Consider the following 27,138-nt stretch of genomic DNA (forward strand, 5'->3'; position numbering starts at 1 on the left):
CAGTTGTGATTGCTAGACAGAATCTTAAAGTTTGTAAATACAAACAGTCAGAAAGATTTAGAAGCACAGTGCAATGCTTTAACTGTCAAACCTATGAATATACAGCACCAAATTGTAAAAAAGAAGCTAGATGTGGTATCTGTGCTTAAAAACATCAAACAAGTATGCATAAATGCTCAATTTGTAAGATTACTGGAAGAAAATATATACACTCTACATTAAAATGTGCTAGTTGCCTAGAAAATCATATGGCTAAAAGTACAGAGTGTGTTTTCTTTAAAAAATCCAACTATTCAGCACAAAATACTAGTAAATCAATGCAACTAGTAAGAGCTGAGCAGAATCTTTCCAGAACTAAACCTGTTTTTAAGAGATCTTATGAAACAGATTCTGAAGATGAAAATCAAGTTGTAATCTCTAAGAAGAAGATTGAAGTTAGACCACCATTTATTAATTTATGTTAAATAAAACTTCAAATACTTTTTCAAAATTGATCTTTCTTCAGAATAATGTTGGAAGAAATGAAAAGTCAATGCATACATGTCTTGATATTGGGTTTGAAAAGAAAATTGATTATATTTTATTTCAGGAATCATGGATGAGCTCAGATAATCAGTTTACAGTCTCTCATAATGCATATTATTGTATTCTTCCTGAGAATAAAGATTTGAGATCTAGAGTAGCTATTTTTGCTAGAAAATAGTCCAGATATCAACCCTGCTTAAGATCTGACATATGCTCTAGTAATGATCTTCTAGTTATAGATATTAAAGATAAATACAATCAGTTTGAAACCATACAACTGATAAATATCTATAATCAAAAAGATCTAGAGGACAACTCAAATCTTTAGACTATTGAGAGAGAACTAGTAAATACCTCAGCTTTCTAATACTCTATTGTTACTGGAGATATGAATGCTCACCATTCATGGTGGAATTCAAATATAATCAATTCAGTTAAAGCTGAAAAACTAGTAGAATAGCTTGAGGAGAATAATATGGATTTAATAAATGAGATAGACAGAGAAACTTTCTTCAGACCAAATCTATCATCTAAATCAATTATAGATTTGATCTTCTTCTCCACCAACTTAACTCAAAAGATACATGAGTGGTAGATTGATGAAGCTCTTCACTCTGGCTCTGATCATGAAATTATTCAATTCAGTATTGAACTAAATACTGAAAATCTTGTTGAAAATCCACTTTATTCAAATCAATATAATTTTCAGAAAGCTAATTGGGATGAAGTAAATAAATCTCTTCTTCAAAATCTAGAAAAAAAAGAATTTCAATGGACTTCAATAGAAAATACTCCATCAGAACTTGAATTAGAAGCAATTAAATTAAGAAATCTAATTCAAATCTCTATTGAGAAACACATTCCCAAAAAGAAAATAACTGAAAGATCTAAGCCTTGGTGGAATAATGAGCTAAAAATCAAGAGAAAAGCTATAACAAAAGCCTTTAGAGAACTGAAGAACAAGCAAGTTAGCTTAGAGTTCTTTCAACAAACTAGAAATGACTACTTTAATGCTATTAAAAAGGCAAAGTAATCTTGTTGGAATGAATTTCTGAAAAATGCTCAAGAAAAAGAGATTTTTAAAGCATATAAATATACCAAAGAAAAAAGAGTGAAAAAAACTCCTATTCTAGAATTCTCAAACTCTGAAAATGAAATAGAAAATAAAGGTATTTCATTTAAAGAGAAATGCAATGCTTTTATAAAAACTCTTTTCAGAGAACCACCAAGTTATCCACCAATAAATTGGAATGAATATCATGAAAATCCAGATTGGGAATGACTTAATCTTCAAGAAATAGAGATCAAGAACTCTATTTTTTCAGGCTTTAAAACCAGTACACCTGGCCCAGATGGTATATTCTTTCTTATACTATAAAAAATCTATCCAGTACTTAAAGATAGATTTTTCAAGTTATACTCTATACTATTTGAAAAGGGATATCATCCAGAAATCTGGAGAGAAGCTACTGGAGTTATTCTAAAGAAACTAAATAGAAAAGCTTCCTTCATTACTAAAATCTTACAGAATCATCTCTCTACTTAACTGCTTGGGAAAAGTTATAGAGAGAGTTATTGCTTCTAGACTTTCTCATTGGGCCTCCTAAAATAAACTACTATATTTTGATCAGTTTGGAGGAAAGAAGCAATGCTCAGCTATAGATGCTGTAATGAGCTTAGTACATGATATTCAATTAGCAAAAGCCAATAAATTGGTATCCTCAGCTCTTTTTATTGATATAAAAGGAGCATTTGACTATGTTTCACTAAATAGACTTTTAAAAGTCTTCTCTGATTTGCAACTACCTAAATCACTATCTATATAGATTTTTCATTTTATGCAAACAAGAAAAATTCAACTGGTTTTTGATGGTGAGAAACAACAAGAAAAGATATCTATAAATATTGGAATTTCTCAAGGTTCATCTCTATCTCCAATACTTTTCTCTATATATACTATATTTCTCTTTAAGAATAATAATGATCTAGATCTTAAAGATATCAGAATTCCTAGTTATATAGATGATACTGGACTTGTTGTCTTCTCTTTCTCATTAGAAGAAAACTGCTTTAAGTTAGATAAAGCTTTACAAGCAATGTCTAATAGACAAGATTCTCATGTAGTTTAATTTGATATGGAAAAAACTGAGTTAATCCACTTTACTAAATTATTTAGTGAAGATAACTCAGTTAAACTACATGATCAAGTCTTTAAACCAAAAAAGCTAGTGAGATGGTTAGGTATTTGGCTTGATAATACTCTTACTTTCAAGAACCATGTTGAAATTAAGATATCAGCTGCTGAAAAAGTTCTTAATTAAATAATCAGACTTTTAAATACTGAAAAAGGTCTTACTTTTCAAGCTATGAGACAACTTTATATAGCTTGTATTACTTCAGTAGCTGATTATGGTGTTCAGATTTGGTGGAAGAATCAAAAAAATCTTCTTTATAAGTATGAAAAACTTTAAAACTCTGCTTTAAGGAAGGCTCTAAGAGCTTTTAAAACTTCTTCAATTTATACTATGGAGATTGAAGCTGCTATTCCTCCTGCTAAAGTAAGGTTTAATAGACTATGCAGAAACTATGCTTATAGACTATTAAAAATACCAAAAGAATATGCAATTAGAAAAAAATTATCTTCTAGCTTTCCACATTATAATAATAGTGTTGATCTTGATTGGGAAAGGTTTTTAGATTGGAATCAATCAGAATTAAACAATGAATATGTTGTACAAACATCAACTAAAAGCAAAAGAAAAAGAAGAAAAATCAATAAACAAAAAAAGTATCCAAGTCAACTATTCAGAATTTGTTCAATGATTTCAAATATATTATCTTCTCTAAAAACAGAGAGAATCAAAGCAAAATGGAATGTACCTTAGTCTGAAAATCTAGCTGATTTGATAGATATTCAAATTGAAAATTCAGACAAGAAAACAGCTAAAGATAGTCACATAAATAGAATTAAAAATCTAGATAATAGATCTTTAATTCTCTATTCAGATGGATCCAAAGCTGAAGAAAGTCAATATGCTGGTGCTGGTATATACAATCTACAAGATAATATTAGATTTTTATGGAATCTAGGAAAATATCTTGAAGTCTTTGATGCAGAACTGTTTGCTATAGATAAAGCATTTAAATTAGCAAGTTCTATCTCTCAGTCTCAATCAAGATCAATATCAGATATCTGGGTGTTTTCTGATAGTCAAGCTGCTATTCAGAGACTCATGAATCAAGATCTTAATTCTGGCTTATATTATCTTCAATCTATAAGTAAAACTGCTAAGTCTTTTAAAAATCAGCAAATTAATCTACATCTTCATTGGGTTCCTGCACATGTAAATATACATGAAAATGAAGAAGCTGATCTAGCAGTAAAGAAAGCTACAGAATTGAATCAAGTTTGTTCTGAAAGATATATATCTCTTACTTATATAAAAAGACAAATAAAAGAACAAGCAATGATAGAGTAGTTTGAAGATCTTTTTAATAGAGAAAGTTTTATAAATCACTACTTTCAATTTAAAATAAAACCCAGATGGAAAGCATCTACTCTTTCTATATCTAAGAAGATATGATTAACTATTTACCAATTAAAGCTTGGTTATAGATATTTCAGATCTTATCTAATAAGATTATCTGACTACTCTTCCAATTTATGTCATTTCTGTAATTGTGTTGAAAATCCAAAGCATCTACTATTAGACTGCTCAGCTTATTATACTGAGAGAAGAAAAATTCAACAAGAACTTGATATTTCTCAACTATCTTTAAATTTTATTTTTGAAACTGAATTAGGCTTAAAATAGCTAGTTTTATTTCTGAAATGTACTGGAATAGCTACTAGACAGTGGCTTTCCCAAATATGTTAATTTTATTTCTTTTTAATTTGTATCATATTGCTACAAGAATTATTATTTTTCTTTAAAATTAATATTATGCTCTATCTGCTATTTAACTTTTGTGGAGAAAGAACATCTTATATTGTCTTGAAATACTTTGAATTTTTTCCTTTATTCAGTTTCTACAATGTATACTAAGTAAATCCTAACAGAGAAGCTGTTAGGTAGTCTTCATAGTCACTGACTGCATAAGACTATAATGAATAATAATAATAATAATAATAATAATAACAATACTCTGAAAACTAGAGAAAATAACATCAGCTAGACAGTTAATAAAAGGTGTAAGATTGACTTAGACAGAGATTAGTCTGATAATAAGAAAAAATAGTGAAGAAAATCTACAAGACTGCCTTCTGTAATACTCTAAAGAGCTTTAGCTTCATTCATTAAATAAGTGATGAAATAATTAAGTGAAACTCAGATATTTCTGATTTTATTTTCTATCTGAGACAAGACAGTACAAACTGAGATTGTTGAATAAAGAAGCTTAGACAGACTGTCTTTAATAGATTTTGTTTTGAACACAAGATTCACAGTTTTGGTTTCACAACATGATGCAGAATAATGGTATTTTGTAGAAGATTCTTCAAGACAAGAAGTAACTTGACAGTGACAATATTTAGCAGCTTCAGAGTTAAGCTTACTAAACTCTTGCATAAGTATACTTATGCACTTTACATTGTACAGATAACATGAATCAGCTATATTAAAACTATAATATTCTTCTTAAAGTTACAAGAGCTAACAAACTAGTTTAACAGCAGATTCTGAAATCTACAGCTATGTCAGAACAACAAGAAGAACAGATAAAGACACACTTATATTATAACAGATACAGATTTAATATTCTAAATAATAAGAACAAGATTTCTTCTTAGTATTTTATAGATAAGACTTGCTTTCATTCAGATAATTTATAAACATCAAGTAAATATAGATAAAGTACAGAAGAGTGTCTTCTTTATTATATATAACAGAGTCTTTTAACAATAATATTATAACAAGTTATAAAATAAACAAGAAACAACATCTGAGCTCAAATAAAGCAGAAGAAAAAGAAGAAAGAAGAAAATCAAAAACTCTTTATTTATACTTATACTACAATACACTAAAGTTACTAGTTTTATAATTTGTTAATAAACAATATAACAACAGACAACAAATAATATAGTAATCAGACAAGCAAACAAATAAAGAAACAAGTATAAAACAAAATACTAAATATTTATAATAAAATAATTACTGTTCTACAACAAAGAATGTCTACTGCAACCAGTAATAATATGCATGCAGAATATTTATATAGATAAGCAGTAGTGATGCAGAAGCTTGCATATTCAAGAATCTATAATACTTCACTAATAATAGAGAAGCTACAACAACATACAAAAAACCACTTTAATAGTTTTATATCTCAGAGTCTGAGGCCTCTGAAAGAGAGAATAGTGTTACAAACATAGATCTAGATTAATCAAGCATTGAATAATGTCAGATGTTCAGAAGTATTCATGTAACCCCAACTCTGAATGTATAAGAATTACATAATTTACATGGATTGTAGAAACTTCAGTATTCAGTCTTCTAGTTAGAGAACCTCTATATTCTACACATAATTCTCTCCCATCAGTTGCAGGCATTGTATCTACTTAGCTCTTTTGTACCCCTAATCCTGGGAAAATCTACATGACTTACAACTGGTTCTCCTAACAAAAATCTACATAACCTATGACTGGTTCTTCTAATATTACCAGAGATCTCATGGACTTGTTCGTTGTGATCAATCTTCCCACCTATCTTATAGATATCTTTGAATCAGATACCTTCATACCTTGGTTACTTTCCATACCATTGAAGTCCTATGATACTGTATGATTGTACCTGATCCCACTACTCTTGAGAAGGCACAATAGCCTTGCCCTGACTCTGATATATCTGCATGGAAACTCTTTGTCATCAGAGCAAGACTGCCTACTTAACCAGAGCACTATTGAACTATTGATCACTATCTTCAATCTGTTGTTACTCTCTTTGAGCTCTTTGATACCCTTCAAACCCCCAAGGACTCTGAGAGATGCCCAGTCATCAACACAACACTATATGGTGATTTTGGTGTCCCGCTCGCTTGGTTGTCCCACTTGGTTGTGGAATACATTATTTACTATATCAGCTGTTGCACTATCTTCTGTTGTTTTTTCATTATCTTCTGTTGATTCAGCATCATTTGTGCAATATTTAAAGTTCATTCTCCTCTCTAGACTTCTGCTCATTATCTGGTGAGTTGTCTCTAAGTCTATCTGATTATCTAAGCCTGATTTAGAATGTAATGTAATCTGCAAGCAAGTGAAATCCACAAGTGAGTGAAAGATTAAATTAATGCATCTCAACTAACTAGAATTTAACTTAAAATACTAACACTCAACAACCCCTAAATAAATTAAATTATATTGCAATAGAACTGGGGCAGCTTCTTCTTGTATGGTCTAAAATATAGCAGTTTGTACATCTTGGTGGTGTCTGTGAATGTAATGCAGACTCTGAGACTGCAGGCTCAGAAAGTTAAGCAACCAACTGTTCAACAGATTGAGCAGGTGGAATGGCAAGCTCAGTAATCTCTTCTCTAGTTAGATTTTCTTCATATTGAATTTGGTGCTTAAATCTTGTATATTTTTGCTTCTCTTTCTTATTTACAGCAAATATATTCTGATATTGCTTTTTTATAATAGTAATGTTGACCATTTTATACTTGCAAGCTCTGATAATTTAATCAAATTCTTCTACTAAACTCTGAAGTGAGCTCTCAAGCCTCTGCTCTATAAGATTCTTGATCTTATCCACCTGCCTATGCAATTGCTGGAGGTTGTGAGATGTTTGTAAAATTCAGAATAATACTGAGTTGCTAGATTAGCTAGCTGGAAAAGTAGAGGTTTGGAGTTAAATATCCAGCTGCTGAAGAACCTGATCTGAATCAAATAAGGCTATTCCAGTAGCTATAAAGCTATTTTGAATGTTCTGAGTCTTGAAGATCTCTGTATATGCTGTAGAATAAACATTCAGAAAATCTGTCTTCTTAATAATATTAATTTCAAGCTGCATTTACTGTTCAACTAGACTGTCATATATTTGCTTCAAAACTGCAAAAACACTCACATCAAGAGACTGCAAGAGATGGAATGAATATAGTGATATATATAGAGAAATAATCTTATTCTTCTTGCAGATATAGTTAAATTCTAGGGTAAGATAACTGCTGTATCTATTCAGAATAAGAAGTATATGAGTGCTAACTCTCTGTAAATTTGCAGTAGAAATAAATAGCCTAGTCAGCTATTTGATTTTTATCTTATCTGTAGTTCAGTTATTAGAACTAATATCAAGTCTCCAGCCAGCTGGAAGTCTATCAAACCAGCCTTTCTGTAGATTTTACTCTTTAAGAATGATATATAGGGGCAAGATCTAGTCTGAAACATTAACTGATTCAATTACTGTGACCTATTCTTAATTTTCAGACTGTAGAAGCTTTGCTTGACTATAGTGCTCAGCACTAGTAATAATCTTGATAGTTGTGCAGAGGTCTATTGCAAATCCAGTCTTATTAAAGTTGTAGATATCTTTTATTAGAATTTCATACTCAGTAATTATATCTTTCAGAGTCTTAAATCAATTCTGAATAATCTTTCTATTCTTATATTTTGCTTGCTTGTGATTATAGTATCTGAAATAGCAGTATTTGAGCTCTTATAGTGTTTAATCAGATTTGACACCCATTTCTAGCTAACATAGGGGGGAGAAGAGGTAGGATCTCACATTGTAAGAAGATGATTGGCCATATTCTCAACAAATACTGGTTGGGGGGGAATTCCTTGTTTAGCTAGGTCTAGAATTCATTAAACTAGCTGATTCTCTTCAGGCTCAGTCAATTTGGTTGAATTTGCATGTAGACTGATTTGTGCATGTCTTCCTTTTGCTTGATGATATAAGGTAGTATAAGACATATTAAATAGCTGTGCAGCTTCAGTAATTGAGCTAATTTCTTGCTTTTTAAGAGTAAAAATAGCAAGTTCAATCCTTCCCTCTATTTCTATAGAGGATCTTGCATTTTTATTGCGAATTGGTGGCATTCTGACGCGTTGAAGTGGATGGTTGAGGAAGTTGAAAAAAATCTTTCGCTCGCTTGCGGATTTCGCTCGCTTGCGGATTACGTTAGAGAGATTCATTGAAGTCTTCTGATTAGAAGTTCAGTGCTCCAGTTCATCCATATGATTTACCATGGCTTTGGTGTTGCCAGATGCTTGATTTGCTTGCTAGATACATTTAGTAGCTATTTTGCTCACTCTCTAATTAAGTGCCAGAAAGCTACAGGTTTTGACTCACTCTTTAGCTTGGTGCTAGAAGGCTACAGAAATTGCATGTATAGAAGATGTCTATCTCAACATACACTTTTTCTTGTACTCATAAAAACTCTTTATTCACAAGAATAACTGTTCAGAGTGTTAATTATAAGCTTTATTAATTAATTAAGCTGTAAACCAATCTTATACACTTGCTCTTCAGCACAAAGGGCTATAACCTAATGGAGGACTCATATGCTTGTCATTCACTAAGCTACCTAAAGGGGAATCTTGGCTAATCTATGTGGGTCACGTGAGCGAGGTGCTAGTTGGATTACCTAACACAGCTGAACACTCCGTACTCCGCACAGAGCACCCTCTTTTGCATCATGCCACTGTGCTCAGGGCTGTACTTCATAACTTGTCAGTCCTGTCATTGTAAACTGAGATTGCTGACTTCGATTTTCAAGTCATATAGCGAAAATGAGGACTATCTTATAGATGGAAAACTTGAGGCTAACATTCGCTCGCAGACTTTGGTTTACCATTCGAGAGACTCAAAGTGGTGGATAAAAGAGGTTCACAACTTACAGAATGAACCGACAGTAAAACATAGGACCTTGAAAAAGAAACGTTCGCAAAGAATTCCGAAACTTTGTCAGGCTCATAGACTACAGTGCCAGAAAACTCGTTTGAAATCACGGACGGAGTCTTCCAAGTCCTCAACGTCAACAGCAAAACGCCATATATTCTCAAGATTGTGAACCGGCCCCTCTATAAGCCCTATGACACGGAGGTCATACGCGAAGAGCTCAAAAACCATGAAATATTCCGAGGCACGCCGTGTACGAGCAGCCGGTATCGCAGTATCTGCAAACCCTTATATGACATCGAACACAAGGGATCAACCTCTGATAGTCACTGGTATTGTGCTGGAATTCTACAGTGGTGGCTCTATCCAGAGAGCCTTGAACATACATCACCCGCTTGGATATTCCTGGAAACGGTGGCCAAAACAAATTGCTACTGCATTAGGCCGTTTCCACATGGCCGGAAAAACTCCCATGGATATCAAGCCTTCGAACGTTGTTCTGGATGCGGATGGAAATGCAGTGCTTATCGACATCAGTGGCATTGGTGGAATCACACAGGGGTGGCGTGCCCCGGAGATCCGAGACGGAATATCACTTAGCGAATTCCCGTATGAGGTGCGTAAATCGAATGACACTTGGGCTTACGGAAAGTTTCTGTCAGAACTATTCTACATGTAGAAGACAGCCCTACTGCGAAGACACTGGAGCGGATTGCTGGTTGCCTAATGGTAGAAAATGTGCATGCACGCATCACTTTGTTTGAAGCCATCACGGAACTGGAGCTTTCCGGTATTGACAACATTGAGGGCTCATGCAAGGAGGAACAATCCAACTAGAGCGATCACAAAATATTGTTTCTCCTTAATATCCTTGCCTTGATTTGCTTCAATAATCATCTTCTTCGTCGAATCCGCCACCTGTTCTGGGACCTTCACGAACGGCCAGAAAGCATTCGGAATGTTATGGCCATAGAAACCTAGCCCCTACCTGGACCTTCCCTCTTTAAATTTGGTTATTGTCACAGCCACTGATGCCACTGTTCGGCGAACTGCTGGTAGAGGCGTGCTTGCCTAACGATATGATTTTACGATGATAGAGATCCTGAGCCCAACAAGGTATCTTTTGCAGCCGCATGGTCCGTTTCCCGTCAGCTCGGTGTTTCCGCCTCACTGGAGGAGGCCATCCATCAACAGACAGCGATAGAGCCATATGATTGTTAGGCAGGAGTTGTTGATTCGGCGGTAGATGGCTAGAAAATTTGGGTACACCTACACCCGAGCCGTTTATCCCTGCCTTTATCGGAATCGCAACCAACACGATCATGGTAGTAGCCAATTGACTTTGAAATTTGATATGGCAGGCCTGCAGAGTCTACGCCAAACTGAGGGTAGAGGACCGTGCGGCTCCGGAAAACTGCCTGTTGGTTTGAATATTTATATCGCCATTGAGCCAGAGCTCATCCACCCACGGCGCAGTTGCCTGCATCCGGTGTTCAAGATGTCGATGTGGCGATGAATTTACCGAGTATTCCTACCAGCCTGGAATTCATGCATGCGCCACGAGATGCTCGACAAATAGTTCCAGAATTACCCAACACAAAATCCCTTGTTAGGTAGCATATCCATTTGAGTTCCTCCATCAATTTCCTGTTCAACTTGTCAAGAGTAGTCATCAATGAACGGGCGTTGATTGGATAGGCTCTGATCTCTTGGCAGCAGAATGCGATTGGCCACCATGCGATGACATAAGCAGCTTCGGCGGCTTGATGAAAAGTTGGCGAGTTGCCGCTTTCGGAAGTGCAGAAAGCCAGCACGACAAAGAAAACCACGGCCGGGCACAGGGAACATATGTAATTGCACAGGCAGAGCAGGTTGTCCTCTTGGTGAGCTAGTCATCAGCTATCCAGCATCGCTTCCGTCTGCCGTAGCCGGTCACTACATTGCGTGCAAGCTGCCGTCTTCGGCGCGACACTCTGTAGCTTTAGGTTTGCGTTTGGGCATCGGGATATTCCTGCGCGCCAGAACCGGGACAAGGCTCGTATTTTTGCCGGTCTCTACGCGGGATTAGCTCTGTGGATCGTGTGGGCGTTTTGGCGGGCAACCAAATAGCGGTGTCTGTCGTTCCTTCGCTGCATCGATGCTACCCCTCCATCATAGACATGTTCACTCTCTCGTGAATATCGTCAAACAACCCCAATCCTATACCTCTCGACTCCTCACTCCTTATCGAGCTACATCCGCCGCTACTCGATCCGCCAGAGCCAGTCTCAGATACCTTTCCACCTCCGTCGGCGCCAGATCTACTTCCCTCCAGATTAGCTCACCCCACCTCAGAGATACCCCGCGTGTTCCCCTCTTTGGATCTCGCCGGTTCAAGAGATACTGCTCCTATCGAAAAATGTGTCGTGCAATGGGAGACGATGCCGCAGGAGGCGCCGCCTCCATCGCCGCCAACCGCGAGGTTCTCCCGACTAACGTGAAGCCCCGCCATTACGACCTGACTCTGGAGCCCAACTTCGAGACCTTCACCTTTGACGGGACAGTGGTCATCGAGTACGTTGCATTTCCCAGGGAGATTCCTCCTCTTGCTGCTGCATGGATGCTGATATATACTGCCCTTGTACAGTCTTGATGTCGTCGAGGACAGCACCTCTGTTACCCTTAACTCCGTGGACATTGACATCCATTCGTCAACCATCATCTTGGACGATGGAAGCGAAGTGTCTGCCTCTTCGCTTTCGCTGGACCAGGACAAACAGAGAGCGACCGTGAAGTTCAACCAGACCTTCGCCGCAGGCTCTAAAGCCAAGCTGAAGCAGACTTTCACCGGGAAATTGACTGACAACATGGCTGGTTTCTACCGATGTGCCTATAAGGACGCCAGTGGAAATAAAAAGTACATGGGTTCCACTCAGATGGAAGCGACCGACGCCCGACGAGCGTTCCCCTGCTTTGACGAGCCGGCATTAAAGGCTGAATTCACCATCACTCTCATCGCGGACAAAAACTTAACTTGCATCAGCAACATGAACGTGGCTCATGAAGAGGAAGTTCATTCCAAGATGAGTGGTGGTCCAAAAAAGGCCGTGAAGTTCAACAAGTCACCGATCATGTCGACATACCTTGTTGCATTCATAGTGGGTGAGCTCAACTATATCGAAACCAACGCCTTCAGAGTCCCTATTCGCGTGTATGCGACTCCCGATCAAGACATCGAGCATGGTCGATTCTCCCTAGATCTCGCCGCCACAACGCTGAATTTCTACGAGAAAGCGTTTGACAGCGAGTTTCCTCTTCCAAAAATGGACATGGTCGCCGTCCCTGATTTCGCTGCTGGTGCCATGGAGAACTGGGGCTTGATAACCTATCGTATCGTGGATTTACTCTACGATGAAAAGACCACCGGCGCAGCAACAAAGGAGAGAATTGCTGAGACTGTCCAGCACGAGCTTGCTCATCAATGGTTCGGTAACTTGGTGACCATGGACTTCTGGGACGGCCTATGGCTCAACGAGGGATTCGCTACCTGGATGTCGTGGTACTCCTGCAACAAGTTCTTCCCTGAGTGGAAGGTTTGGCAGAGCTATGTTGTGAATGATCTTCAACAGGCGCTTGCACTTGACTCTTTGAGAAGCAGTCATCCCATCGAAGTTCCTGTCAAGCGTGCGGATGAGATCAATCAAATCTTTGACGCGATCTCTTACTCTAAGGGCTCTGCCGTTCTGCGCATGATTTCCATGTACATGGGCGAAGAGAAGTTCCTGGAAGGCATCCGGTTGTACCTCAAGAAGCATGCCTATGGCAACACAACAACGACGGACTTGTGGGCAGCCCTGAGTAAAGTGAGTGGCAAACCGATCGAGTCGGTTATGGAGGTTTGGACAAAGCAGGTCGGATATCCCGTCGTTACTGTGCAGGAAAAGCCTGACCAGAAGGCTATCTCCATTAAGCAAAACCGATTCCTTCGAACTGGAGACGTCAGGCCGGAAGAAGATGCAATAGTGTACCCGGTTGTTCTGCGACTTAAAGGCAAGGAAGGTGTTGACGAAAGCGTTATGTTGGCAGAACGGGAACGGGAAATCAAGCTTCCGGAGCTGGATTTCTTCAAACTCAATGCAGACCACTCAAGTATCTTCAGAACCCGTTATACCCCGGAAAGACTCGAAAAGTTGGGCGAGGCCGCCAAGGCGGGGCTTCTCAGCGTTGAGGATAGGGCTGGGATGATTGCTGATGCCGGAGTGCTTGCATCATCTGGATACCAGAAGACTTCAGGCAGCCTTTCCCTACTCAAAGGATTTGATAGCGAATCGGAATTCGTGGTGTGGAACGAGATCCTCACTCGACTGGGCTCCGTTCGCAGTGCATGGATTTTCGAGGATGCCCAGGTTAAGGACGCACTGAAGACCTTCCAGCGCAACCTTGTCAGCGCTAAGGCACATCAGCTCGGCTGGGAGTTCTCTGAGGAGGATGGCCACGTTTTGCAGCAATTCAAGGCTTTGATGTTTGGCGCTGCTGGAGCTGCCGGCGACCAAAAGGTCCTTGACGCTGCCAAGGATATGTTCAGTCGGTTCTCTGCTGGGGACTATTCGGCTATTCACCCTAATCTTCGCGGAAGCGTCTTTGACCTTGTTCTCCGCAATGGTGGAGAGGAGGAATACAATGTCATCCTTGATCGATACAGAAATGCCCCTACGTCCACCGAGAAGAATACAGCGCTTCGTTCCTTGGGAAGTGCTCAACAACCAGAACTGGTGCAGCGCACCCTTGCGCTGGCTCTTTCGGATGAAGTTAGGGTGCAGGATATCTATATGCCACTTTCTGGCCTTCGAATTCATGCCCCCAGCATCGTTGCGCGATGGGAATGGTTGAAGGCCAACTGGGAGACCGTGGTCAAGAGGCTGCCACCTACGTTCACCATGCTCAGCACCGTCGTACAGCTCTGCACTGCTAGCTTGTGCACCGAGGAGCAATTAAAGGATGTGCAAGAGTTCTTCAAGGATAAGGACCAGAAGGTGAGTGTTTCCTCTTTGCTATCTAGGGAGGGCCTTGTTGGACTTTAGTATCTGACAATGATGAATAGGGTTTCGACCGATCTCTGGAGCAAAGCTTGGATTCCGTCCGTGCGAAGACTGGTTGGCTGCAACGCGATAGGGAGGACGTCGAATCATGGCTCAAAGCGAATGGGTACCTTGGAGATTCGAAGCTGTAGGCGACTAGATTTTTCCGGCGTTGATGGCTCTCAACTCAGGTGTCGAGTAGCTAGGAACATGGATATGGTTTTAATTGTGTATGTATAGTACTCGGATGCACTGGGTGCATATTAGCACGTAAAACAGTAGAGGGCAGTTGGTGTTTACTTTTAGAAGACGCGAGGACATTTCTCAACCTGAAAGCCGGAGCCAAGGTCTTTTTTGGCCATCTTACTCCGTAGAGAGATGGTGAACTGGGTGGACGGTGACCATATTCAGCCAGAGCAAGTAGTCGTCAATCCGGCCTTCTTGTGTGCAGAGCACTAATGCAATCTCGGACATACGTACTCCGTACTACACATACACAGTACAAGGTGTGTGTGCAGATCAACTTCTAGTGAGATGAGCTCACTGTTGTTGATGGCGATCGCCAGGGCGACCTCAGGTCCTTACCGGAATCGGGAAAGTTCAGGCAAATGGTGGAGCCACTGTTCTGATTTAAGTTATTATCTCTTAATACAGTAAACCCTCGCTGTAACGAACAGTCTATAGGATAGAATACCCCATCATCAGAGTTCCGCCTATCCCAGAATTCCAAGCATTCAGAATGTACGGAGTAGTGGCCTCCCCTGCTTAGATTTGGTTTCTTATCACAGCCACTGATGGCGCAGTTTGGCGAACGACTGGTAGAAGCGTGCTCGGTGGTCTATCTCGCACACTTCCTTGCGCTTTGTATTACTATACGCCCGGGTGAGAGTCTTGTGTTAGTGCCCGCAGTTATGGACTCGAACTCTGGAGCTTTACATTGCCAGCAGAAAATGTTACAATATCTCTGAAACGAAATTATTATTTATTGCGCTGACAATTCGCCATATTCTTTTTCAAATATATTCCCTTTTTGCTCGCTCCAGCCACCTCAAACTGCATAACTGAAAAGGGACAGCTAGGAAAGCAGCGTCTATCCAAAGGTAGAAACGTTCCAAGTCTTATTGTCGAATAAAAAGAGACTTTGTCTAGGGAGTAGGGATGCTGCGTTTAGTTAAGGGATGGGGAAGGGTTGGTGAGGGAGAATGGGCGATATAGAAGACAGGGAGCAGGCCGTCCGATGCTAGCAATATTCCGGGGACTATCATATTCAAGGGGCTTAATCAATGTCGCAATCAGCAAACCAGGAATGCGCCAACACTTCACGCGCTGTTGCACGCTTCCGAGGATCCAAGTTCGTCATTCTCCGGATAAGGTCCTTGAAGTTGTCATCATCGACGTTCGGCCAGTCTGAAAAAGGTTTGTAGGGATGGTACTCTGCCACTCGATCATCCCAAAGACATCCTAGGAATTGGCAGTTGACTTCCTCATCTCCAACGTGCTTCATGAGCCCGTTCAATCCTTCTCGGTCTCCAAGAAAGGAGACTTGACGTTGCAGGCGAATGATATGAGGGAATGCACCTTGTGATTCATGTTTCCGCAAATCGTCATCAGCTCCGAAGATAACTTGGCCAAGCATAGCGTAGATGCACTGAGCAAGTTAGCTAGAGCCCACTTTCAAGTGGGACAGACTACCACAGCTGCGAAGGAAAAAGATGTCAGTAGGCTTGTTAAGCTCTCCCTTAAAGTGACCCTCTGGACTGCGCCAGCTATCATTGCCAGGTAACATCCCTTTAATGCACCTCCCTTTAGGGAGATAGGTTGCGTTTTCGAGATCAATGAGCTGAACCTGCTCAACAATAGTCTCTGGACCAGTACCACGATAGTTAACCATGATATTGTCAGGTTTGATATCTAGAGGGGATTAGGTCTAGGTTATGCGACTGAAGAGTGCTCACTTCGCATCACCTAAGCGGACAATGTCATGGCTGTGCAGCTCAGCAATCCCACGTAATGTGGCTTTAAGAATCTGCTTCCGGGCTTGAATGGGTATTTGATTTCTGACAAGGGTCAGAACGTCATCATTCATGTACTTGTACACGAATATCCGCGGATCCGAAATGGTGTTACCTAAAAACTGGCTTTCACGAAGTCGCGGGCGTATGTCCTCATTGAAGCTCGAGAAAATGGGCTTTGGGATATCTTTTAAGATAAATTTGTCTTGTCCGGATCTGGAACACTGTCAGTTGACCTGCTACACGAGGGAGCGGGCATGGCCGCACGTTGCCAACCAGACGCGGCCGAGATGGGGTCTCCCCTGAATCAGTTGCTTGAAGAGATAGCGGCGTCCAGCAGCACCTATCAATTCAGTGGGTGGAGGTGACATATTCGCGTTCCTCCTGATTGATCACGCCGAGTGACTCGAAATTGTGAAAGGCCAGTCTTTTTTTTTTCGTTAGCAGAAACTACTGTTGACGCCGCGAATTGTTTCTCAGGTTTGATTCAGTGAACGTTTCACGAAGTTGGCTTCCTCCATCGTGTTAGACATCTTAGGTACGGAGTAAAGCGGCCTGAAATCCCTTGATGTAACTAGTTAACTACTTAACTATAAAGCTTCCCTAGTCGTCTCCTCACCATATTCCCGCTCCAAATTCCTACGCCGCTATCATGGCCCTTTCTACTTCGCAACCCACCCCCTAAGAAACCTACCCATGTAACCCAGCCTACTTCGTGGCTCCCTATGCTCGCTGTGTGTGGAAGGCTTTATGCAAATGAGATATTACTTGTGATGATGCCAAGTGGCTCGGATGTTCCGGCTCCCTAGTCAAGTGTAAGAGAAGTGGCTATAACCGTCGGACAGAGAACTCACTTCATGGCCACTTTGACTGTTTCGGGCTTCAGAGTATCATTGTACTTTTCTGCTACTACAAGAAACTGGTTTTGGACGGTCTGCGAAAGAAATGCGCGTTCCCAAGTATCGGTCTTCGTGACGTATGCAACGGCGATTTGTTTTCCGAGAGAGGTAGTAACATGCTTAATGATTTAGCATGCTCTAAACATCGTTGGCTTAGTGTCCGGGAGGGAAGTCGGGAATACACAGTCCGAGGCAAATACAGTTGTGAGGGAGTGAGGAGTAACGATAGACAGTTAGAATAGAAGAGGTATCTACCTCATGGCAGACGGGTCTCGTCTTTTTCTACCCGACAATACCACAGGAGTAAACGCCGCAACACACACCATACATCATTGCTGCCAGTTATCCACTGTTTTGCTTTGCCTCTTGCTCTGCACCTTGCCAAGGCGGCTACGCCGTTTTCTGAGGACACAATCGGAGTGGTCTCGAGTTCCTGGTGGCCCAGCACGTCCTTATTTGTAGCCCAAGCCTAGACTTCGAGTGTTCTGTCCGCAGACCACGTAATCGCAAAGAAGAAGTGGATGTACGAAATATCATTTTGATTGTAGATGAATTCATGGGTGATAGCGTGCCGGGTGCCTGTGATAAAACTCAGCTTCGCTAGATGCTGATAAGATTGAAACGTACGTATGCTTGCTGAGAGAGCTGCTCACCTCTAATGACAACAAAGCTTTACCAGCCAGGATGCATCATTGGAGGACTGCGTCCTGAATTAAGCCTTTGACAGGATATCAAAGAAGGTTTTAAGCAAAGTAGTGTTTTTATTAAAAAAAAAAAAAAAAAAAAAAAAAAAAAAAAAAAAAAAAAGGGAAAATTGGCTGTCAGTTGTAAAGGTGGGGACCAGAGCACTGTGTGATGCTGCCAAATGTCCCAAGCGAGTATGCAAGTCAGAATTAGAACTGACAAAACAGCCTTGCTGAAGGCGAAAAAGAGGCCATTAAAGTCTATCCTGGTTTGCAATTCTTCCCATGGTGAGTCTGCTGTTTTCTCTCCAGGTTCCTGTTCTGAGTGGTACCTCAGGTCGACTGACAACTTCCCCGAAGCGGAAGCGGAAGCGAAAGTGACTGGACCGATGCATAATAAGTGAAGAGTCTGACATCGATACTGTCAGGTAAAATCCATATCGTTTCATGTTTTATGAACTCCTCTCCCAGCCACTCGATGAAAGAGAAACACGTTAACGAATGCTCAACGAAGAATTGAAATGGGGTAGAGGCTCGCAAAGAGCACTCCTTGCCGAACGCTTGCACATTCAACACGATGCTTGGACTTGTCTGGGCGGGCCGATCCGCCGACGAGACATTCGATAGAATTGCAGTGAAAAGGGAATTTTGAGAAACACAAGATCGCAACTAGGGTATCTGGAAGAAACATCGGCGACAGATGGAGATCTATAGAGCCTAAATTTTGACCACTATTTTTGTGTCTGGTAGATGGTATCTGAAGCGTAGAGCTTGATATGGTTTGTAAATAGCAGCATGGATCTGGTGGAAACAGAAGATGGAGATTTTCAATCAATTCTCCTGCCTGAACATGGGACAAGAAAATGGAGGAATTAAGTTCTATGCCAGGTAGGGGGGAAAAAAAGAAAAGGAAAGGAAAAGAAAAGAAAATGAAAAGAAAAGAAAAAAAGAACAAGAACAAGAAAAAGAAAAAGAAAAGAAAAGCCGGAACTTTCTCGCTGACTAGTTGTTCCTGTTGTTTCTGTATCAGGAGCGTTTGAGGTCCCAAATCCGGGGGGAGAAAGTCAATTCAGCCCAACAGCGACTTTCGAGGAGAAAGTATGTAGACAGTGAAGCCCAACCCACTGCGAACGATGCTGTGGAAGGCTGGGTGCTCACCCTGACACCATGAAGCTAGCCGACAGCGACTTGTGAATTGTGGCCTGGGAGTACAAGCCTTGTCAACGAAGGCCAAGCATTTTCTGTTGGCTGTCACGCCTTTTGTTTGAGGGTTGCTCTCAAAATCCGCCTGCCACCTGGCAATAAATTTATTTATATCCCCAGCATTTCTCTCTTTTCGTCAATTGCCGATTCTGTTTCCTTCATTTAAATATATCCCCCCCTGTTATTTATTTTATTTTTATATTTAGCCCACATCCACTACTGAGCTTCTGGACGTATGTTATTTCTCCCCTCCTGATCTATGACACAGACCACGAAGCAACGGTGAAATTCACCACTGGCTCACAGCAATCAGGCCGAACAGAAGCTCTGGTCTCACGGCTTGCTTCCCGCCCTTGAGTCGCCGCGCAGCCGTGCCTGTGTCGCCCGCACACACCCCTCTTCCCCGGGACAACGTGCCCGTCGTCCGTCGCTGTCAATGGCTGCTGGTGCGGCTCTCGGGAGATCCTCAGTTGTGCTTATCTAATCGTACCAGCTGCCGACAGGGCCACGTGCCCCGGGGGCGCCAATTAGCCAATCAGGGGCGAACGTGGCTGCGTCAATTGAACAGCCACCAGCATCATCAGTACTGCCCGAGCCAGCACCGCGCTATTATCTCTCTCGCGCGCCCTCTCTTGTGCCTGGCTTCACGCTCCCTTGTCACTCGCGTGGTGCGGGTGACCGGCGAGCCCTCGTCGTTCCTTTGGGCTTGGGAAAAGGGTTGTAGGGCCCCGGAGGGGAGCCGTTTATTTTAATATTTGTGTAACTCTTATTTTTTTTGTGTCTGACCTTTTTCCTGGGTTTCTTGATATTGATGGTTTTTTGGTTAATGGCTGGCAGGTGACAGTATAGTTATCCGCACATCCCGTTCCCTTTCACATTTTCATTTCCTTTCTTTTGTTTTTTGGTTGCTTTTGATGATACCCCCGCTGTTTTGAGCATTTTTTTCACTTTTTACTGTACGGTGTTTTTTTGGAAGAAATTCCATCGTGGAAGTCTCCCGGATTTCACCTCCTAATTGAAGTTGATCCGCGCTCAAAAGTCAAGAACTCTTTCTCACGATGGAACAAGCTGGTGATCGTACGGCCTTGCTGTCGCATCGGGATGATGAAGAGTCAATTGGCCTGGGTTCTCATCCCGCCGACGTCTTGCCTGCATCTAACAATTCAGTGCACGGGGGACGCGGCATTACTTCGAAGCTTGGCAAGAAGAGTACTTTGGCCGCCCTTCTCAAACTGAACCTGGTCACCGTCGTCACAACTCTAATGCTTCTGGTTCTTTTTGGCGGGATTTTTGCGCCGTTGTATGTATTCTGCTTTCCTTTCTTCTCCCTGAGGTTCATTTCGTTCCCATTCCAACCACAGCTACCCACTTGTAAATCAGGGGGAGGTAAGTTTGTCAAGTGAGGCTACTGGTGCTGACTGATTCAACGGCAGCCTCCATGGACGAGTGTTTCGGAGACGAGATCTTGAATGCACTAGTGTCAAGCTCGGATACCAGTGCAACCAGCCGTTTGCTCAGCTCTGGGGCCAATATTCCCCCTATTCTTCTCTGAAGTCAAAGTCTCCCATCTCTCCGGATGTACCGTCTGGATGCACTATTACTTTTGCCCAAGTCCTGTCCCGGCATGGAGCAAGGTATCCCACGAAGAAGAAAACCGAGCTCTACGCAAAACTCTTTGATCGGATCAAGGAAACCAGCAAGTCTTATGAGGACGACTTCAAGTTCCTGAAAAACTTTGAGTATACGCTGAAGAGCGATGATATGACAGAATTCGGGAACACCCAACTCTTCAATTCTGGGGCAAAATTCTACGATCGCTATAGGGGTTTGGCGAAGGAGATACGACCGTTCGTTCGAGCTGCCGGGTCTCCGAGGGTGATCAAGTCAGCAGAGAGATTTATTCAAGGATTCCAGAAGTCCTTGGGCCTTGATCCTGATGGTGTCGAGAAGGATAGACCCCCTATCGTCAACTTGATTATCCCTGAAGGAGAGTCGAGTAACAATACACTTGACCACTCTTTATGCGAAAACTTCGAACAGGATAATTCAGGAAAAGAGAAGCAGAAAAAATTCGTGGACCTATTTGCCCCTCCAATTCTTGAGCGTGTGAAAACTCATCTCCCTGGCGCCAATATTACGGTCACAGATGTGATCTACCTCATGGATATGTGCTCCTTCCACACCGTGATGTCGACGCCCGACGCGAGCAAACTATCTCCATTCTGCCAACTCTTCACCCCAGGCGAATGGGTTGACTATGACTACTACCAGTCTCTTGGGAAATATTACAGATATGGGCCAGGCAGCCCGCTCGGTGCTGAGCAAGGCATGGGATTCACCAACGAACTCATAGCCCGTCTCACAAACACCCCCGTCAATGACTCGACTTCCACCAACCGCACTCTTACCTCTAACCCGACCACCTTCCCGCTAAACGCCACTCTCTACGCAGACTTCAGCCATGATAACACTATGATAACGATCTTCACGGCCTTGGGGCTGTTCAATAGCACGGAACCACTCCCCCTTGACCGCATCCGGACCCCCGTAGAGTCGGACGGATTTTCTGCGTCGTGGACGGTCCCGTTTGCCGGTAGGGCTTACGTTGAGAAGATGAAGTGTGACTGGTCGCCAAGGAAGGATGACGAGTTTGTGAGAATCTTGCTAAATGATCGTGTTTATCCGCTCCATGGGTGTAACGTGGACTCATTAGGCCGGTGCGAGCTTAATGATTTTGTTAAGGGGCTGAGCTATGCAGCGAGCGGGGGAATGTGGGACAGATGCTTTATTAAGAAATCGGGTAATAGTTAAGGGGGAGTGAAATGTTTCTTTTTTGGTGTTTTCTTCTTACTTCGGAACCTTTTGATAGGAATGGGTGAATTTTGGGAACGACTTGATGATGTAATTATGATAGATGACATGAACAAGGACTAAGCGGGGCGAATGAGGTATTGCGACAAGGGATGATACGGTTTTCTTTCAATTAATATGGTTATACATATCTCATCTGATAATGGAAATACTACGATAGAAATGCTTTGATCAGCATATGACCTCCCAGCTTTTCCACTGTTTGTCAAGTGCTTCCGGTATGTTTCTGATAACATCTTAACTGCCAAGAGCATATCAAAGCTGTTGGTGACATGGATGAAAAGGTAAATCGAATTCGAGGAGTTGAAAAATGCAACATAGGAGAGGAGCGTCACACATACACATCAGCCACCGAACACCAAAGTCGCCTTATAGACCAAGCCCAATCCCTATATACACATGCGGGCAATAGCGCCTTAATAAGAGCGAGGATATGAAGTCGCTAACATAGAAGCCAAGGGGGGTATTTCTATACTCGAATCCTCATAAAAATAACAATGGAGCAAGCACTTTTTAATAGAGAGGAAGAAATATATAATACAAAGACCAAGAATTAGTGCGTAGAGCTGTCGTTGCTCGTCGCAGATTGGGGCATGAAGTCAGAAGGTTGATTTGACGATTCCGGCGGTGGAAAGGCGTTCGCTCCCGGTAGACTTCGAGGTTCTTTATCATAGAATACTGCACAGAAGGCGCTGGGTTAGCGTTTGCCCACTGAGCTGCGAGAGGATGGAATACAGCATTCTCACCTCTTTCGTACAACGCGTAGCTTGTATATAACAGAATAGGTAATGCGACGATCGTTGCTGTCCATCTAGTCCGTGAAGGAAACGCCTTAGATTAGCCGCCCGTCTGTTGGGAGTAAGAAAAATCGTGAGACAAATGCCTCTATATGTCAAACTATCACACACCTTCTCGCAAAACTTTTATATGACTTTGAATTACGGATATCCTGCGCCGCCGCTTGTTGCCTTGACTGGGCTGGCATGCTCCGCTGGGCTCCGATCCTTGTGATTTGATCGAAATTTCGTACTGTGGGAGAGGACTGCCTTGCGCCGGGCTTGAAGCTATTAGTTGGGTCGGGGAGGACCTGTCGCGATTTGGATATGGAGGACGCCAGTTTGGATGCTGGCGTCTTGGGTGGTATGGGAGCCGCTGGCATTATGTCTGGAATTGTAGCGCTGGGATCTTCGGCGGGCGGAGCGGAGGGGAAAGGGCACGCAAGTGACGCAGCGTGGTGCCGAGGCGCAGAGAGTGGAAAGGATATTGTAGTGTGCCGGGTGCGAGGATACAAATGTAATTCCGGGGATGGGTTTCCTGCACGGGAGTTCTCCTCTGGGTTTGGTTTTGAGGCACGTTTCCTTGTCTTTCACGCTGTTACTCTTTTTTTGTGATGCAATTGTCTTTCCTGGCCCCGAATTCCCGGAGCTTTGGATTCTCCGACACGCCAAGCTAACTTTACTAACTAGTGAGCTCGGCGACCACATTCAAATGTCTCTTTAACCATCGTTCTCGCAACGTCGGCGACAAAAAGTTCTATCATTCGGCATAGATCCTCAATTCGGCTGTTCTTTTACATCACTAGTTGTTTTCTCAACAGTCTCTGGTGCGCTTGTGCCTGTTTTTGTTGTTCTGCCTGCTTTCCTGGCCCGTCATTGGAGGTTTTGTGTCGCTATTCGAATCCCAGAACAGTTTTCGGGGCGTCCTTTTGAAAGAGGATAGCATGATGTCTGTCTTCTGGTACATATGACTGCAAATATATGTACAGTTGTCTCTTCTCCTATGGGAATCTCTGTTGAAGCATGATTTCTCGTCTCTGGCCCGCCAGGGTATTTCTACATTGTAATGATTTTTCTCATTCTGACTTTCTATTCGGCTGCCTTTTTTCTGAAGCGCACCCCTTTGAACAGGATGCTCACGTCTGGAGAATCCCAAGGCGTGACTACAGGAGTATGGAGAAGGGAGCAGGAGTTCTCCTTTAAGGCCAATTCACCGTTGATTCCGACTCCAAGTCAACATGCTTAAGATGCCTTTGAGGCATGCATAAGAAAATAAACACAAACGATATTCATGCATTGTGATAAACAAATTGCGCCAAACCCCCACCAAAAAAAAGAAAGAAGCAGGAAATAAAAGCACAACACAGTATCCTCCAGGACCTGGCCGCCCACCCGCCCGTCCTCCGAAACACCAACCCCCAACCGCCCAACGCCTGCTTTTATAAGTTAGTTCAGAACCAGGACTTGGTTTAAGTTGATTCACATACCACGCCTAATTCTGAAGTTTGGCGTAAAACGCCCTTCGGCGGGCCTCCAAATCCACCTCCACCTCCGTTTTGAAATCTGGAGCCAATGCTGCCGAGGCCAGCTCAAGCAGCAGGCAAACCGCCCGCTCGTCCTCTTCTCTGAGGACCGTTAAAAAAACTGGTCTTTCGACCACCTCTGTATAGAAGGAAGGGGACTGTTAGGTTTCGTTTTTCTGATTTAAGAAAAAAGATGGCGTTATCTAGTTGATATGTGAGACACACACACCTTCTTTCTGCTTCCCCTTTCCTTTGCCACTTGCCGCCCGCGGCTTTCGTGGCTTCGGGGTTGTCTTTCGCTTCGCCAGCTCCCTTTTCTCGGTCACCTGGCTATGGGGAGCCGAGGTGTAACCGGCCTCCCTGGCCCGCTGGGAGGGCTTTCTTACTCGAGTCGAGGCTCGGACCATTTTTATTTATTTATTTCTAAAAAGAGAAAGGAGGATGAGAAGAGAGTCTGAGGCTTTTTGAAGTGAGCATGAATTGCGAGGGGGTCAAGGCTCGAAGCAAAAAGAGAAAGAAACGAGAGAAGGGAGAGCGCTAAAGCTTGATATAGCCCTCGAGGGCAGTAGCACACTGCTTAATAGGCCATTCTGATGGTATTTATTCATTCAGCTGCCAATTCAGCATATATGAATGATGCTTATCTTATTGTGTTAGTGAATATGTTGGTATTAGGCTATAAGGAAGTTCAATGGGATATTCCGCTCAATATTGGCTTTTGACGGATACTATGTGAATTTGAAGCTCTTTTGGCCTATTTGGCTATCAATGGAATGGTAATTCTTTTCAGTCATTGTTGAGTGGGTGATTTATTTGATAGCCTGATCAATAGTAGCATTCCCAAATTGCAAGAATATGGGCAAAGTACAGACTCTCATCAATGTGAGTGTCAAGCGAAGCTTGAGCCAAGCTCCCAAGAACCGACGAGAGACTTTAGGATTTCGTGCTAGGCTTGATTTCAAGGGCAACTTGTAGCATTATAATATTAGACTCCCAGGTCAATCTAGGGCTGTCAACGCGACCGCGCGGCTGGATTGGAGCAAGCCCTTGACAATTGCACAGAGCTAGTACTGCTCCCATTGCGCGATGCAACTGAGGTGAGATCGTTCATGTACATAGGTATTCTGGGGTCATCAATGAGTAAGAGCTAGATGAAAGATAGAATGGGCTTTGAGCGGCGCGTATGGCCCCTATTATAAGGGCCAGTGTATGGTTAGTTCACTCTTCTAGCATATCATGGCATAAAAATTGAAGATCTCAACTTTCACTTGTCTCGGATGCGCTAACCCCGTATTGGACTAGCTTCGGGCTGGAGTACGTGTATGTAAAGCTGGTAAACTTTGTATTTGGGTTACCGTAACTTACAGCCCAGTTACGCAAGCGCAACGCCGGAGCTCAGTATCGCCTGGGAGTGCGGCGTCGTGAAGTGCTAGCTAGGCCTGTCCATTGCGGCCACGATTTCCTGGGGGTTTGTCGGGTTGTCGTCACAACAGACTCGAGAATGCATTTTAGCACGCTAGTTCAATTCGGCCTTTTGGCCCTTTCTGCGTTTCCGCCTTCTTTGGCCGCGGCGAGCTGGGGATTTGGTGACGCCACGCTGTCAATTCAACAGAAAGGTGCTGGCGTGGGCGGAGGGCTGAAAGAGAAGTCAGACTCTCCCGCGGATTTTCTCTTGGGATCCTATTAACGCTCTTGCGTAGATTCTCGGACAAGCAGCCACTGTCGAAGCCGGTTACGTTGGGAAAAGCTGACACGTTGAAGCTCTTCCTCACAGCCCAAGAAGGCCGCACCGCGAAGAAACCCCATCAGGCTTTCCTTCTCCTAAAAGACACCGCATCGAATCTGGATATTTCCTACCCGCTAACGATCAAAGATAGTGGAAAAGCAAGGCTGGAACTCGTTAGTATTTGGGCCATCTCCCCGATCCCTGAACTAGGCGACTAAATGGCGGTTAACCTAGACGCACAAAGACCTCCCTGTCCAGCTGCTGAAATCGGAGAACCCGCTTGATGCAAATTTGGTAATTGCTTCTTTTGGTTCTGCTCCGGGATACAACAGTCCGGTATTTCGTCTTTTGATCAAGCGAGACCCGAACGATGCACTCCCGACTCCAAATACTCTCAGATATGGGAAGCTTGATGAGATCCATCATATCTTCAAGACGGACCCCAAGAGCCCGCCTATAGTTATTTCTCTTGCATTTATTATCGCCGTCCTCGCATCTTTGCCCGTGCTGGCAGGTTTGGTAAGTGGTACCGCATGGTCCTGCTGAAAGCGCATCTACTGAACTAAGAATATAGTGGATGTACCTGGGTGTGAACCTCAATCAATTGCCAATGGCTCTAAAATCCTCGCCTATTTCCCATTCTATATTCGTGGCGTCGATATTTGGATTAGAGGCCGTGTTCTTTATGTATTATACCTGCTGGAACCTTTTCCAGACTCTCCCCGTCTTCCTGGCTGTGGGTGGAGTGGCTGTTCTCAGCGGCAGTCGTGCTCTCAGCGAGGTTCAGGAAAGGCGGTTAGCCGGCCTACGATAATAGGAGACGGTTGTGGAATGCTCTGCCTCTTTTTTTTTTTTTAATGCGGAGATCGTGTAAATTATTGGCTTTGCGTTTTCTCTTACAGTTATACCCTCGGAAATAGGCTTCAAAAGTGCTGGGGAGGGGTGTAGATTGAATTTACCATATGGATGATTTCCATGCACTTGTATCTCCAGAGCACATTCGAGCAAGATTTCAGAACGAGAGCAGAGGTG

At 42.6% G+C, this 27,138-nt stretch overlaps 6 protein-coding genes across 6 annotated transcripts; 4 read left to right on the plus strand and 2 right to left on the minus strand.

Annotated features, from left to right (window-relative positions):
- Window positions 1-9,585: 9,585 nt before the first annotated feature.
- On the plus strand, window positions 9,586-10,193 carry D8B26_004512 (uncharacterized protein; the record flags this gene model as incomplete). Its single annotated transcript, XM_066124509.1, has 2 exons — window positions 9,586-9,976; window positions 10,036-10,193. The coding sequence occupies 2 exons, from the start codon at window positions 9,586-9,588 to the stop codon at window positions 10,191-10,193; spliced, it is 549 nt and encodes a 182-aa protein (XP_065980590.1).
- A 1,162-nt stretch (window positions 10,194-11,355) lies between these two features.
- APE2 (Aminopeptidase 2 mitochondrial) lies at window positions 11,356-14,884 on the plus strand. The gene is made up of 3 exons (XM_003065033.2): window positions 11,356-11,909; window positions 11,983-14,368; window positions 14,437-14,884. Exons 1-3 carry the CDS (start codon window positions 11,494-11,496, stop codon window positions 14,563-14,565), a joined length of 2,931 nt encoding a protein of 976 aa, XP_003065079.2. The 5' UTR covers window positions 11,356-11,493; the 3' UTR covers window positions 14,566-14,884.
- Window positions 14,885-15,689: 805 nt separating this feature from the next.
- Window positions 15,690-16,049, minus strand: D8B26_004514 (uncharacterized protein; the record flags this gene model as incomplete). The annotated part of the gene is made up of 1 exon (XM_003065034.1): window positions 15,690-16,049. One exon carries the CDS (start codon window positions 16,047-16,049, stop codon window positions 15,690-15,692), a length of 360 nt encoding a protein of 119 aa, XP_003065080.1.
- A 3,642-nt stretch (window positions 16,050-19,691) lies between these two features.
- Window positions 19,692-22,144, plus strand: D8B26_004515 (uncharacterized protein; the record flags this gene model as incomplete). Its single annotated transcript, XM_066124510.1, has 3 exons — window positions 19,692-20,510; window positions 20,644-22,010; window positions 22,080-22,144. The coding sequence occupies exons 1-3, from the start codon at window positions 20,269-20,271 to the stop codon at window positions 22,142-22,144; spliced, it is 1,674 nt and encodes a 557-aa protein (XP_065980591.1). The 5' UTR covers window positions 19,692-20,268.
- Window positions 22,145-24,349: 2,205 nt separating this feature from the next.
- D8B26_004516 (uncharacterized protein) lies at window positions 24,350-24,787 on the minus strand (the record flags this gene model as incomplete). The annotated part of the gene is made up of 2 exons (XM_066124511.1): window positions 24,350-24,519; window positions 24,610-24,787. 2 exons carry the CDS (start codon window positions 24,785-24,787, stop codon window positions 24,350-24,352), a joined length of 348 nt encoding a protein of 115 aa, XP_065980592.1.
- Window positions 24,788-25,787: 1,000 nt separating this feature from the next.
- D8B26_004517 (uncharacterized protein) lies at window positions 25,788-26,920 on the plus strand (the record flags this gene model as incomplete). The annotated part of the gene is made up of 4 exons (XM_003065037.2): window positions 25,788-26,027; window positions 26,081-26,279; window positions 26,341-26,625; window positions 26,681-26,920. The coding sequence occupies exons 1-4, from the start codon at window positions 25,882-25,884 to the stop codon at window positions 26,918-26,920; spliced, it is 870 nt and encodes a 289-aa protein (XP_003065083.2). The 5' UTR covers window positions 25,788-25,881.
- Window positions 26,921-27,138: the final 218 nt, after the last annotated feature.

This window comes from Coccidioides posadasii, chromosome 2, assembly GCF_018416015.2.
Source record: "Coccidioides posadasii str. Silveira chromosome 2, complete sequence".
Lineage (NCBI taxonomy): Eukaryota > Fungi > Ascomycota > Eurotiomycetes > Onygenales > Onygenaceae > Coccidioides > Coccidioides posadasii.

Excerpts from the sequence above, each read along its gene's own strand:
- APE2 (XM_003065033.2), top strand. The coding sequence starts at position 11,494 with ATGCTACCCCTCCATCATAGACATGTTCACTCTCTCGTGAATATCGTC. Across the intron at positions 11,910-11,982 it reads GACGGGACAGTGGTCATCGA|TCTTGATGTCGTCGAGGACA; the intron begins GTACGTTGCATT and ends GCCCTTGTACAG. Across the intron at positions 14,369-14,436 it reads TCAAGGATAAGGACCAGAAG|GGTTTCGACCGATCTCTGGA; the intron begins GTGAGTGTTTCC and ends AATGATGAATAG.